This window comes from Nerophis ophidion, linkage group LG12, assembly GCF_033978795.1.
Source record: "Nerophis ophidion isolate RoL-2023_Sa linkage group LG12, RoL_Noph_v1.0, whole genome shotgun sequence".
Lineage (NCBI taxonomy): Eukaryota > Metazoa > Chordata > Actinopteri > Syngnathiformes > Syngnathidae > Nerophis > Nerophis ophidion.
The window spans coordinates 32,296,590-32,311,477 of record NC_084622.1 but is presented as its reverse complement, the minus strand read 5'-3'; the positions used below and the strand labels follow the sequence as shown (position 1 = coordinate 32,311,477).

The following is a 14,888-nucleotide window of genomic DNA, read 5'->3' as shown; positions in this document are numbered from 1 at the left end:
AACTATTAAACGAACCAAAAATATGACTTATTTTATCTTTGTGAAAATATTGGACACAGTGTGTTGTCAAGCTTATGAGATGCGATGCAAGTGTAAGCCACTGTGACACTATTGTTCTCAATTTTTATTTTTATAAATGTCTAATGATAATGTCAAGGAGGGATTTTTAATCACTGCTATGCTTAAATTATAACTAATATTGGTACCTTTGTTGATAATATTCATTTTTGTTTCACTACTTTTGGTTTGTTCTGTGTTGTGTTTGTGTCTCCTATCAATTGCTCTGTTTATTGCAGTTCTGAATGTTGCTGGGTCAGGTTTGGTTTTGGAATTGGATTGCATTGTTATGGTATTGCTGTGTATTGTTTAATTGGATTGATAAAAAAAAAAAAAAAGATTTCGACATCCAGTAGACAGACACATTTAAAACCGCAGTTCCTTTCATGCAATCATTTTTAGATTAACTTTCATACTTAGCAAACTCATCCCACAGGTGGGAAAAAACCTGTTCCCGGGCCGTATGTTTGACACCACTGGCTAAGATACTATGGGAGAGAACCGTTTTGTATACACTTTTAATAAAGTGATCGTTGATCCACAACCCCCTCATCAATGCTATAATGTATACATCAGGGATGGGAATGAATATTTACAAAATCAGCTGAAAATTTTGTAATCCTAAAACACTGCTCTGCAGAAGGTCGCATAACGAGTGCTAGGTGGGTCTGGGGGCATGCCCCCCCAGAAAATTTTTGAAATCTATGTTAGCTTAGGATGCATTTCCTGCTATTTGGAATCAAAATCTAACAATATTCTCCTGACCGAAATTTCACATTTATTACCAAATATTTTCATAAAAATGTATCGTGATGAAAATTATGTATACAAGTTTACACATGTATCAAATTCTTGCACACTTTTGGATTATAGACAAAAAAGGGCCTACAAATGGATTAACCTGAATTCTAAATATAAAAATGTTTAAATACATAAGACTAAAAACTTTCTTCCTGAAAATGGTGGCAGATAGACAGTCATCACATGTCTTAACTAGACAATATTTTGTCATTCAAATCTATAATCTACATACAAGTTTAGGCCTACCCAGAATCACATTCTTTACAAAGTCTGAAAGACAGCACCTTTTCTTTCAAATCACATGTCTCAAGACAATATTAACATTCTCATTCAAATCTATAATTAATATACAAGTTTATCCAAATATCTATTCTTTATAAATTCTGAAAGACAACACATTTTCTTTCAAATCTATCACATCTATAAGGTGTGTTTCATACACAGTTAACACAACTTTTTCCTCTTAGCTGCCAAAGATGTTAGTCTTTCAACTGCTTTTCTCTTCTGAGTTTTCAGATGGGCAGTTCTGGCAACTTGTGCTGCCTTGTCTTGATTCCTCTTGAAGGTTGCTCTTGTTTCAAGAAGGTCCTTCTGTTTACGTAATTGGTGCTGCTTCTCCTTCTTTTTCTTTTTGATGGCAACTAGCTACTGTTTTGAAGTTTATAACTAGATTTGTATATACAGGTTCATGCTTGAAATCCTTCTTTTTGAAGTGAGTTACAGCTGTAGATCCTCTGGATTTCAAACCATAATTAACTGTTTGTATAGCACTGAAGGTTTCAATCTTCATCCTACATGTTTTAACATCTAAGATGTCTTCCATGGTGTTGAATGATGATTCAACCCTAGGACCATGGAAACAGCTCAGTGATGCCATGGCTATTCTTCCTAGGGCTGAGTACTTGTCCTTCTTTACAACGTCTTTCTACCAGACGTCTATCTACTCACCCTCCTCAGGATCCCTCAAATTATCCACATTAAAGTTTTTGATTTCCCTTGGAAGGTTCTCTTGTTGGTCATTCGTCAGGAATGATTTCAACAATTCTCCCAATTTCTCCATTGCTCTGGCAGTCTCGCTGTGTCCTCTTGCACATGGGTCTAAGGAAGACAATGCCTGCAAGACTGGATTGTCCAAGGGCAGTTTCTTCTGCAGATGTTGAGAGCATAAGACATAAGCAGAAGCTGCTCTCTTCATGAAATCAGTAATAATGATGTCCTTCTTGTGACTCATTTTGATGATGTCATCATTTCTCTATCCTACAAACATCTGCTGTACGTCCAAAAATTGTCCTTTGTCGCTTTTCAAATCCATTGACTTCAATTTCTTCGCAGATTTGCCAATCAGACACTCAGGTTTTACAAAGCAAGACAGGAAATTCCTGAAGAGATCTTCTTGCTGTTCATGAAGGACATGGATGAGGGGTTCAGCAGACCGGAAAAGTAAGACATAGTCCTTTAGCAATGGTAGTACAGCCAGGTAGAAGTTGCTGATTAGCATCATCTTCTTGTTATGAACTATGATTTTGGCTGCAATCCTCTTTTTGCGTTTCATTCCATCATCTGTGAACTTCTTCTTTTCCAGTAATTGCCATATCTCCTTAATCCTCTTAATTCCCTTGCCCTTATATTCTGGTCAGTAAGGATTCTTAGAGTGGGTTCCTTGTAGAGATCCTTATCTGATGTGTCCAAGAATGCAAAGTAGAACACCCTCATTGCAGGCATCATAGGCATGTTATTTCTACATCCATCAAAACACGAAAGCCATCTAGGTTGACAAAACCATCCGGTATTGTGAATTTGATTCCCAAGATCATGCAAATTTCCTTAAAGAACTACTTGAGGTCAGGCGACCACTTAGGAATATCAGACTAAAGATGTTCGATAACATTTTCAAACGAACTGCTGAATTTCTTGCAGGCGTTGTGAACATGGTGGCATGAGTCTCCATCTATATCCAATAGCTGAGGTGCCTGTTCTGATTTTTTTCTAACTTCAAGTCCATTTTTGCTGCCTCGCATGACACTGCAAGAATCCATAAGAATAGAGACCACAATTGACCAAGGAATTTGATGCTTGCAAAATAATTTCTCAAGGACTGTCAGTAGACTTCGAGTGTCAACCTTCACTACTTCAATGGAAGCAAGATGCTCCACAACAACAAATTACCTCTTCCTCGAATAGTAGCTGGCAAGGACAGCAAAGACACGCTTGTCATTATTGCTATTGCTCTTATCAATATTCAAGGAAAAAAGTGAAGTGCGAAGATCATGAATGGTCTCCTCCTGGAAGGTCTTTGCCAATTCAAATCTCATCTTGTATGATGTAGTAGTTCTTTCTAAAGCCATGTGATTCATTGCCTTGGGATCCTTGGCCAACTCTTTTGCTGTCTAAAGAAGGACTGGGGCAAATGACAGTGGGAGCGAATGCTCAGCGATAACTCCAAGGACCAGGGCCTAGAAAATGAACACAAGTTGAATTCATTCCACAAAAAGTTTAATTTGGAAAGAAATTTTTTTTTTCAAAAAGATGCAAAGATCATTTTTTTAAAATTTCAATCAATAATTGAAAAAATATTATATAATAAAACAACTTACATGCTTGTCATGCTTTAAAGGTTTAGTTAACAACATGCTTTTCACACATTCAATCTGTTATTTTGAAGAAAACATCATGCTGTATTAATTCATTCTGTATTAAACATGCAAGATATGTTAAATCAATTAATTCAAGAAATAAAAAAATTGTGTATTGTACCTCTGAATGGACTCGTCTGTCGTAGATTGGTGTGAGAGGAGTTGAGTCGGAGGTGGGAGGCTTCGATAGTTGATTTGAGGCTGCATTTGTGACGATGTTTGACTTCAGTTTGAAGGCAGATCCCAGTGAAAAATTACTTCTCCGTAAACTCACTTTACTTAGATGCCTTGCCAATATCGCGTGGTCGAAGAGTCCCACCTTTCCCCGAGATCCATAGTTCACAATGTCCTTGCAATATAAGCACTGAGCACGTCCCGGTTCATCGCACTTTGCAATGAAATCGCTGATCAGTTTGTATACTTCACCTTCAGTTTGATAGATATATCGAACCATGCCCGGTTCCACTTGTTTCTCACGCCCTTATTGATATCTTTTGTTAATGAAGCATTCCTATCTTGAATAAGCTTAACCGTGTCTGATACTGTTATGTCCAAACAGAAACGTGTTAATTGAGAGCTACTGTGTTTTCTTTCCAGATTAGTCGCCGATAAACACAACCAATATAAACAGAATACGAGTTCAGAAAAGCTCACAATAATTGAGGTTCAGGGACTAGATATTGTCGGCAAACGACGCGTGCAGACGCCTATAACGGGCAATGTCATTGGTTGATGTTGTCAGCTGATAGTAGAGCTGGCCAATCTGGTGCCTTCACACATTGGAATAATATTTTTAGCGGGAATTCTCTGCCTTGTACTGATAACTAGGTCAACGCAGAGACAAAAACCACGAGCACCTAACCTCCCCTATAAGTTTCTCCCCGGACTTAAACGATTCACAGAAATAACCCTTGCGGCGCCAAAATCGGCGGAATTCCGCGGATCCACGGAAAATTACCATCCCTGATACATGCACACAAAAACATCAGGATCTGGGAGGTTTGTAACTTCAGTCGGGATGTCGGTAGATAAAGGCAATTACATACTTTCAACATTTGCGTTCCACAATATGGGAAATGTTCCTGGTAAATGGGTAAAAATGGGGATTTTTAGTTCTACCAAATATTGCATAAATTAGAAAGAAAACAATCAAAACAGAAAATCATAATACATGCCTTACATTGGATTTGAATCTTATGTCATGCCCAAAAGACTGTGTCTTTAACCATTGCGCCATCAGCCTGTCTGGTTTTGCAAATTAATATAAGGCTTCCTTGTGAGAAACTGCAGTATTGCACAAATGAAAATAAAAAACAATTATAGGCTTCATCACGATGCTTATAGTTGAGACATGTTTTAAACTGGCTCATATCATCTCATCCTCGATGTTACAGAATTTTTGAGGAAGTGTGAGCTGCTGCTCTTTCCTCTTTAGTTAAAGATAAGTGTCACATTTGCCAAGATATACACACAAAGTTTTTCGATTTTTGGTAGACATTCACCACTGCATGCGCCGGAAGTTCAACACCTTTGAAATATTAGGGTTAATTCAAGCATTAACAGTAAATAACATCCCACTTTGACTTAGATTGCACAGTGATTCTACATGGAAAATCTTATGAAATCACATGGTAATGAGCTTTCCCTAGATAGATGGAATCCAGATCACTCTTTGCTCCTTAAACACGAAGATGTGCATTACCTTCTCACTAAGTCACATTGATTACCAATGCTACATATACAGTCTGAGTAATGGAATATATATACAGTATCATCCATGTGTTTCTGTCACAACAATTCAAGTGTTGTGTTTGAGTATCTGGGTCATCACACCAAAGATTTATACCGCTTTCATTAAACATTAACTAACTCTAAGTATATTTCAATGTTTCTGTCTCTTGAAAGTACAGATAAGTTCCACATTACTTCATTGATATGTCTGAATCCTGTTCTTACCCAAATAGACAAGATGTTGGCCTCATTTTGGTCAAATAAGCAGATGGTCAGTCGGACCAAATTGGATACCAATGACGTAAATAAACTGCAAATGCATTGCGGCATTTTAGCTTTCATAATAAACTTAAATCTGATCTGGTACATCTCCAAGCGCAGATTCAAATGTAGAAGAAGAAGCTGTAACTTTGTTTGTTTGTTTACTATGTTATTATATATATTTGATCAAAATCTTAATAGAAAAGGGATTAAAAAAATATGAATCGTAAAAAGGACAGTGAGTAACTGAATAAGAAAGTGATGTTAACATTAACTTTCTATGTCAAAAAAGGTCCAGTTGCTGAAACCCAAAGTCTTTTTGAGCCAAATAAGTATATAACTTTTTTGTCATATTTTTACTTTATTGTGAGTAATATTTTTCAAATGCTAGATAGACATGACTGGGAAAATTGTGCAACAGTAGTTTGATGAATAGTTATCCTATAAGATTCAGAAACTTTGTTAAATAAAAGTTTGTGACTAAACCGTGAATACAACTTTTATTTAACATGAGTCTTTTCCAAATCTTCAAAGTCTCAAAAAGAAATGAGACTGGTATTGTTACTGTGGTAAAGGCAAAGCAGGATAAAACTTTTCACAAATATTAAATAAAAATGTGTATCTTACCGATGTGACATACTGTATGTCCCGGCACAATTTGGTCTCTCGAGGGAAGTCTGCGAGATCCAGGAAGTTGTCCACCACCACTTGACCAATCAAATCATGTCGAGTGAACCTATCAAAGTCATAGACGCTGAAGTGCAGCTTACGGCTCGACAACTCGGTGTAGGCCACTGGAAATAGAAACACCTCATCAAATATTGGGTTGAGAGTCTTGCGGTGCACCTTAGTCTGGTGCTTGGTTTTACGGTCAGGAAGCAAATAGATCTTGACGTAAGGATCAGAAGTCCCTGAGAAGTCCTTGGCAGGTAGATCTTGAGCCTTGTGAATCTTCACTATCAGCTGCTCCAGATCAAAGTCAAACTTAAGAATGAAATGGAGACATCCACAGCTGTCTGGTCTACGTCCGTCATCTGGATCTACAGAGCGTTGTTTGTAAAGCTCAGGTTTGAGCCGACCTAGGCCGGTCAGACTCTCCTGGCGCTGGAACTGAGCAGGGTTGAAGTCTGGATTGGACAGGTTCATCTGACGGCGGATAGAGTTGTGGCTGGATAAAAAAGTAACGATAAAATGTATTCAGATACTGTTAAAGAGTCACTTGTTAATCAATTAAATTTGTGGTATTTTGGAAAAAAAATAGGACAACCAAAATAAATTTGTGACATGCAATTTGGGCACCTCAATAGTAAGTAGACTAGCAGTTTTCCAACTAATGATGGGTACCTTTCACATTTGAATCATTGGGGTACCAATTTCTGGTACCAGAGAATCGAAACCGATGCAAGAGTTGTCCCGATACCAATAGCTTGGTACCTGTACCAAAATGCATATCGATACTTTTCGATGTACATTAGTTGCATGCTATGTTATTAATAAATTTTAAAACATTATTATAAAAATGATCATGAAAGAAAAATGTGATGATCTTTTTTGCAAGTTTGACAAATTTCCCTTGTGGATCAATAAAGTTTGTCTAAGTTTAAGTCTAAGTCTATGACTGACACTTTGAGGGCACCTATAAAGTATTGTGATACACATTTGTTCGGAAACATATGTATGATATCTGGAAAATATTATTGGTGCAGGAACTTAATAAATTGCATGTAAAGCATCCACAAGGGTAGCATATTAGAATCATCTTAATAATTAGTTACCAGTAGGATGTAATCAATAAGCCTCTGTGCTGCACACAGGGTAGAACAGGGGTCTCAAACTCAATTTACCTGGGTGCCACTGGATGCAGAAACTGGGTGAGGCTGGCCCGCAAGAAAAGATTTCTTAAAAAAAACTAACATACACTTTTTAATGAATTCACCATCTTTGAATGGCTTTCCCGCCCTAGCAACATACTTGCCAACTCTCGCGATCTTTCCGGAAAACACCCGAATATAAGTGCCCCTGCCGACAATCTCCCGGAGCCATCCATCCATCCATCCATCATCTTCCGCTTATCCGAGGTCGGGTCGCGGGGGCAGCAGCCTAAGTAGGGAAGCCCAGACTTCCCTATCTCCAGCCACTTCGTCTAGCTCTTCCCGGGGGATCCCGAGGCGTTCCCAGGCCAGCCGGGAGACATAGTCTTCCCAACGTGTCCTGGGTCTTCCCCGTGGCCTCCTACCAGCTGGACGTGCCCTAAACACATCCCTAGGGAGGCGTTCGGGTGGCATCCTGACCAGATGCCCGAACCACTTCATCTGGCTCCTCTCGATGTGGAGGAGCAGCGGCTTTACGTTGAGCTCCTCCCGGATGGCAGAGCTTCTCACCCTATCTCTAAGGGAGAGCCCCGCCACCCGGCGGAGGAAACTCATTTCGGCCGCTTGTACCCGTGATCTTATCCTTTCGGTCATGACCCAAAGCTCATGACCATAGGTGAGGATGGGAACGTAGATCGACCGGTAAATTGAGAGCTTTGCCTTCCGGCTCAGCTCCTTCTTCACCACAACGGATCGATACAACGTCCGCATTACTGAAGACGCCGCACCGATCCGCCTGTCGATCTCACGATCCACTCTTCCCCCACTCGTGAACAAGACTCCTAGGTACTTGAACTCCTCCACTTGGGGCAGGGTCTCCTCCCCAACCCGGAGATGGCACTCCACCCTTTTCCGGGCGAGAACCATGGACTCGGACTTGGAGGTGCTGATTCTCATTCCGGTCGCTTCACACTCGGCTGCGAACCGATCCAGTGAGAGCTGAAGATCCGGGCCAGATGAAGCCATCAGGACTACATCATCTGCAAAGAGCAGAGACTTAATCCCGTGGCCACCAAACCGGAACCCTTCAACGACTTGGCTGCGCCTAGAAATTCTGTCCATAAAAGTTATGAACAGAATCGGTGACAAAGGACAGCCTTGGCGGAGTCCAACCCTCACTGGAAACGTGTCCGACTTACTGCCAGCAATGCGGACCAAGCTCTGACACTGATCATACAGGGAGCGGATTGCCACAATAAGACAGTCCGATACCCCATACTCTCTGAGCACTCCCCACAGGACTTCCCGAGGGACACGGTCGAATGCCTTCTCCAAGTGCACAAAGCACATGTAGACTGGTTGGGCAAACTCCCATGCACCCTCAAGAACCCTGCCGAGAGTATAGAGCTGGTCCACAGTTCCACGACCAGGACGAAAACCACACTGTTCCTCCTGAATCCGAGGTTCGACTATCCGGCGAAGCCTCCTCTCAAGTACACCTGAATAAACCTTACCGGGAAGGCTGAGGAGTGTGATCCCACGATAGTTGGAACACACCCTCCGGTCCCCCTTCTTAAAGAGAGGGACCACCACCCCGGTCTGCCAATCCAGAGGTACCACCCCCAAAGTCCACGCGATGCTGCAGAGTCTTGTCAACCAAGACAGCCCCACAGCATCCAGAGCCTTAAGGAACTCCGGGCGGATCTCATCCACCCCTTGGGCCTTGCCGCCGAGGAGCTTTTTAACTACCTCAGCGACCTCAGCCCCAGAAATAGGAGAGTCCACTACAGATTCCCCAGGCACCGCTTCCTCAAAGAAAGACGTGTTGGTGGGATTGAGGAGGTCTTCGAAGTATTCCCTCCACCGATCCACAACATCCGCAGTCGAAGTCAGCAGAACACCATCCGCACCATACACGGTGTTGATAGTGCACTGCTTCCCCTTCCTGAGGCGCCGTATGGTGGTCCAGAATCGCTTCGAAGCCGTCCGGAAGTCGTTTTCCATGGCTTCCCCGAACTCTTCCCATGTCCGAGTTTTTGCCTCCGCGACCGCTAAAGCTGCACACCGCTTGGCCCATCGGTACCCGTCCACTGCCTCCGGAGTCCTATGAGCCAAAAGAACCCGATAGGACTCCTTCTTCAGCTTGACGGCATCCCTCACTGCTGGTGTCCACCAACGGGTTCTGGGATTACCGCCACGACAGGCACCAACAACCTTGCGGCCACAGCTCCAATCAGCCGCCTCGACAATAGAGGTTCGGAACATGGTCCACTCGGACTCAATGTCCCGCACCTCCCTCGTGACATGTTCAAAGTTCTCCAGGAGGTGTGAATTGAAACTCTCTCTGACAGGAGACTCTGCCAGACGTTCCCAGCAGACCCTCACAATGCGCTTGGGCCTGCCAGGTCTGTCCGGCATCCTCCCCCACCATCGCAGCCAACTCACCACCAGGTGGTGATCGGTAGAAAGCTCCGCCCCTCTCTTCACCCGAGTGTCCAAAACATAAGGCCGCAAATCCGATGACACAACTACAAAGTCGATCATGGAACTGCGGCCTAGGGTGTCCTGGTGCCAACTGCACATATGGACACCCTTATGTTTGAACATGGTGTTTGTTATGGACAATCCGTGACGAACACAAAAGTCCAATAACAAAACACCACTCGGGTTTGATCCGGGCGACCATTCTTCCCAATCACGCCTCTCCAGGTTTCACTGTCGTTGCCAACATGAGCGTTGAAGTCTCCCAGTAGGACAAGGGAATCACCCGGAGGAGCACTTTCCAGTACTCCCTCGAGTGTACCCAAAAAGGGTGGGTATTCTGAACTGCTGTTTGGTGCGTAAGCACAAACAACAGTCAGGACCCGTCCCCCCACCCGAAGGCGAAGGGAAGCTACCCTCCCGTCCACTGGGTTGAACTCAAACGTGCAGGCTTTGAGCCGGGGGGCAACGAGAATTGCCACCCCAGCCCGTCGCCTCTCACTGCCGGCAACGCCAGAGTGGAAGAGGGTCCAGTCCCTCTCGAGAGAACTGGTTCCAGAGCCCTTGCTGTGCGTCGAGGTGAGTCCGACTATATCCAGCCGGAACTTCTCTACCTCGCGCACTAGCTCAGGCTCCTTCCCCCCCAGTGAGGTGACGTTCCACGTCCCAAGAGCTAGCTTCTGTAGCCGAGGATCGGACCGCCAAGTGCCCTGTCTTCGGCTGCCGCCCAGCTCACAATGCACCCGACCTCTATGGCCCCTCCTATAAGTGGTGAGCCCATTGGAGGGATGACCCACGTTGCCTCTTCGGGCTGTGCCCGGCCGGGCCCCATGGGGACAGGCCCGACCACCAGGCGCTCGCCATCGTGCCCCAACTCCGGGCCTGGCTCCAGAGCGGGGCCCCGGTGACCCACGTCCGGGCGAGGGAAATCTGGGTTCATTTTGTTGTAATTCCATAGAAGTCTTTGAGCTGCTCTTTGTCTGATCACTCACCTCCCGGAGCGAACATTCTAATTGGTTTCCACCCGGACAACAATATTAAGGGCGTGCGGTGATGGCACTGTATTTACCGTCCTCTAGAATCTGTCGTCTCGTCCGCTTTTCAACCATACAAACTGTGCCGGCCCAATCACATATTGTATGAGGCTTCTGCAGACCCATGGAAGTATGAGGCTTCTGCAGACCCACGGAAGTGACTGCTTGACATACTTGATCAACAGCCATACATGTCACACTGAGGGTAGCCGTATAAACAACTTTATCACTGTTACAAATATGCGCCACACTGTAAACCCACACCAAACAAGATTGACAAACACATTTTGGAGAACATCCGCACCGTAACACAACATAAACACAACAGAACAAATACCCCAAATCCAATGCAGCCCTAACTCTTCCGAGCTACAATAGGGAGCGGAGTGGGGAGGGGTGGGGGTGTATATTGTAGCCCGGAAGAGTTAGGGCTGCATGGGATACTGGGTATTTGTTCTGTAGTGTTTATGTTGTGTTACGGTGCGGATGTTCTCCTAAAATGTGTTTGACAATCTTGTTTGGTGTGGGTTTACAGTGTGGCGCATATTTGTAACAATGATAAAGTTGTTTTTACGGCCACCCTCAGTGTGACCTGTATGGCTGTTGATCAACTATATCTTGCAGTCGCTTACTGCGTCTACAGAAGCTAAATACAACATGTGGCTAGGCTGGCACGCTGTTTATACAGGTTGTAGAAGACTCTAAAGGTAGTGCCTCCACGGTGCCCCCTTAATGTTGTTGTTAGGTTGAAATTCGGGGGAATGATTACCCCTGGAGGGGCACGGAAAATTGGGAGTCACCCGGAAAAATCGAGGGTATACGAGTATGACGCTGTATAGCGCCATTCACATATAACCCGCGGGCCGCACCAACATTAAATTTTCATATTAAGGTGCGGGCCGCAAAAATAACGTCTCGTGCCGCGTGTTTGAGACCCCTGGTGTAGACGATAAAGCGGAATAACGCTATAATTTCACATCAAGCCAAATAAATGGGTACTTAAATATATATGCCATGTCTTTCTTTGTTCAACCTTAGTCGTAGTCAATACAGGGTCCACGTGTACTAACCGTACTGATGATGTGGGTTCAGTAATTTGTCTCTGCACTCTGTCTCTAGCTATAGTGTGTGCTTGGATATGGTCCACATTGGCCTGAGTCTCCAGAGGGATGTCAGGTGATGTGTGGCTGATTTTTAGAGCCGACTCCGGGACAGCCATAGCCAACGAGGGGCCTGCGGGTTCTTTCGTGCAGCCATCTTCACTGTACTCACGGTCATCCCCGTCCACCTGTGAACAAATAGTTCTTAATATAGTGGTATACATCTGTCCTGTAGAAGCTCAGTGCAAAATGGCAACAGTGACAGGAAAGTTGGAGTCTTAAATGGGAGCTGCACTTTTGGGTGGAATTTTGTCTTTCGTTTACCATTCTTATGTAGGACAAGAACACATATATTTTTTTTAAATGCATTCTAACTAGTAAATAAATGCGATCAAAAGTCTGCTTACAAAGGATCCTATTGGAGTCACTCCATTCTGCCTATAAAGCGCTTAAAAAAAAAATCCAAACACCTTCATCAATGCTTTATATACTTGCTTTAAAGACCTACTGAAACCCAGTACTACCGACCACGCAGTCTGATAGTTTATATATCAATCATGAAATATTAACATTGCAACACATGCCAATACGGCCTTTTTAGTTTACTAAATTGCAATTTTAAATTTCCCGGGACTTTTTTCTTGAAAACGTCGCGTAATGATGACGTGTACGTGTGACGTCACGGGCTGTTGTGAATATGAGCGCTGCGTACACACACAGCCAAAAGTCGTCTGCTTTAACAGCATAATTACACAGTACTTTGGACATCTGTGTTGCTGAATCTTGTGCAATTTGTTCAATTAATAATGGAGAAGTCAAAGTAGAAAGACTGAGTTGGGAAGCTTTAGCCTTTAGCCACACAAACACACGGTGATTCCTTGTTTAAAATTCACGGTGGTTAAACTTTAGTATGGATCACAGCGGACATGGATCCCGACTACATGTTAACCAGCAGGTTTCGGTGAGAAAATTGTGGTTAAAAAGTCGCCTCTATCCGGATATCAGCTGAGCTTGTGCCGTCCATACAGCTGCCGTCGACTTCCCCGAGACACTGCGAGTCAACACCCTGCCGTGGACGAACACTTCCGACTATCAGGTACAGTTAAAGTCACTAAAACACTAGCAACACAAAAGAAAGATAAGGGATTTCCCAGAATTATCCTAGTAAATGTCTCTAAAACATATGAATCTGTCTCAATGCAACGCGATTGCAATCGCGTTTTGTTTTTTTTAACTTGTTTTCCGTCGCTATCAATATCCTCAAACACGAATCGTTCATCCTCGCTCAAATTAATGGGGAGATTGTCGTTTTCTCGGTCTGAATAGCTGTTTTTGTTGGAGGCTCCCATTATAATCAATGTGAATATATTATGAGCCCTCAACATGTGACGTCATCGTCTGCGACTTCCGGTAGAGGCAGGGCGAACTTTATCATGGATGTTCTCTACTAAATCCTTTCAGCAAAAATATGGCAATATAGAATGGACCTGCTATCCCCGTTTAAATAAGAAAATCTCATTTCAGTAGGCCTTTAAGTATGCTTTGTATATATATATATATATATATATATATATATATATATATATATATACATCCATCCATCCATTTTCTACCGCTTATTCCCTTTTGGGGTCGCGGGGGGTGCTGGCGCCTATCTCAGCTACAATCGGGCGGAAGGCAGGGTACACCCTGGACATATATATATATATATATATATATATATATATATATATATATATATATATATATATATATATATATATATATATATATATATATATATATATATATATATATATATATATATATATATATATATTTAGTTGCGATCAAAACTTTACATACACTACACAATATAATGTCATGGCTGTCTTGAGTTTCCAATACTTTCGACAACTCTTATTTGTTTATGATAATGGTGATTGGAGCACATACTTCAGCACATCCCAAATAACTTTCCTCCAGAAGGTCTTTCTCCATGTGATGTCAGATGAAACAAAAATTGAGATGATTGGCCACAATACCCAGCAATATATTTGGAGGAGAAAAGGTCAGGCCTTTAATCCCAAGAACACCATTCCCACCGTCAAGCATGGTGGTGGTAGTATTATGCTCTGGGCCTGTTTTGCTGGCAATGGAACTGGTGTTTTACATGGGACAATGAAAACGGAGGATTACCTCCAAATTCTTCAGAACAACCTAAAATCATCAGCCCAGAGGTTGGGTCTTGGGCACAGTTGTGCGTCGTTTGCTGGGCATGGTGGTGATGGTGCTTCTTCCAAGATGCAGTTCGGGCTCGGACACAGCGTAGAGGTAGAAAATGCTGGTTTATTTAAACTACGAACAGGCTAACAACAAAATCACTGGTGCTAGGCAGAAAAGGCAAACCAAAAGCGCTGGCATGGGTGCTAGGGAACTAAACACAGGAATAACGTGGAAGCTAACAAGTACAAAACAGATTTACCAGGAACAGGGAGCAGCGTCGTCACTTGTCATGGTTAACCAAAGCTAGGATGCGAGGTCGAAACGGAAAAGGCATACTTAAATAAGAGACAGTAATTACAACAGGTGTGCGTCAAAAGCAAGAAACAGGTGAAACTTATAGGCAACCATGGTGACAGAACAAACCAGGAAGTGCACAAACCAACTAAAACTCCACAAAACATATGATCCGGGTAGCGGATCATGACAAGTTGGGTGTTCCAAAAGGACAATGACCCCAAATAAATGTCAGAAGTGGTAAAAGAATAGCTAAATCAGGCTAGAATTAAGGTTTTAGTATGGCCTTTCCAAAGTCCTGACCTTAACGTTTGGACAATGCTGAAGAAACAAGTCAATTTCAGAAAACCAACACATTTAGCTGAACTGCACCAATTTTTTACAACAGGAGTGGTCAAAAATTTAACCAGAAGCTTGCCAGAAGCTTGTGGAACGGCTACCAAAAGTGCCTTATTGCAGTGAAACTTGCGAAGGGACATG

The 14,888-nt window shown here is 42.9% G+C and overlaps 1 protein-coding gene across 1 annotated transcript in view; it reads right to left on the bottom strand.

Moving 5' to 3' along the window:
* The window catches only part of syt9b (synaptotagmin IXb), a 108,406-nt gene that overhangs the window by 41,904 nt on the left and 51,614 nt on the right, over nucleotides 1-14,888 (bottom strand). Inside the window, exons 3-4 of the mRNA XM_061917387.1 lie at nucleotides 11,880-12,097; nucleotides 6,111-6,651 (exon numbers count right to left, since the gene is read on the bottom strand). Of these exons, the coding sequence (XP_061773371.1) occupies nucleotides 6,111-6,651; nucleotides 11,880-12,097 (759 nt within the window). The remainder of the gene's footprint in view (nucleotides 1-6,110; nucleotides 6,652-11,879; nucleotides 12,098-14,888) is intronic.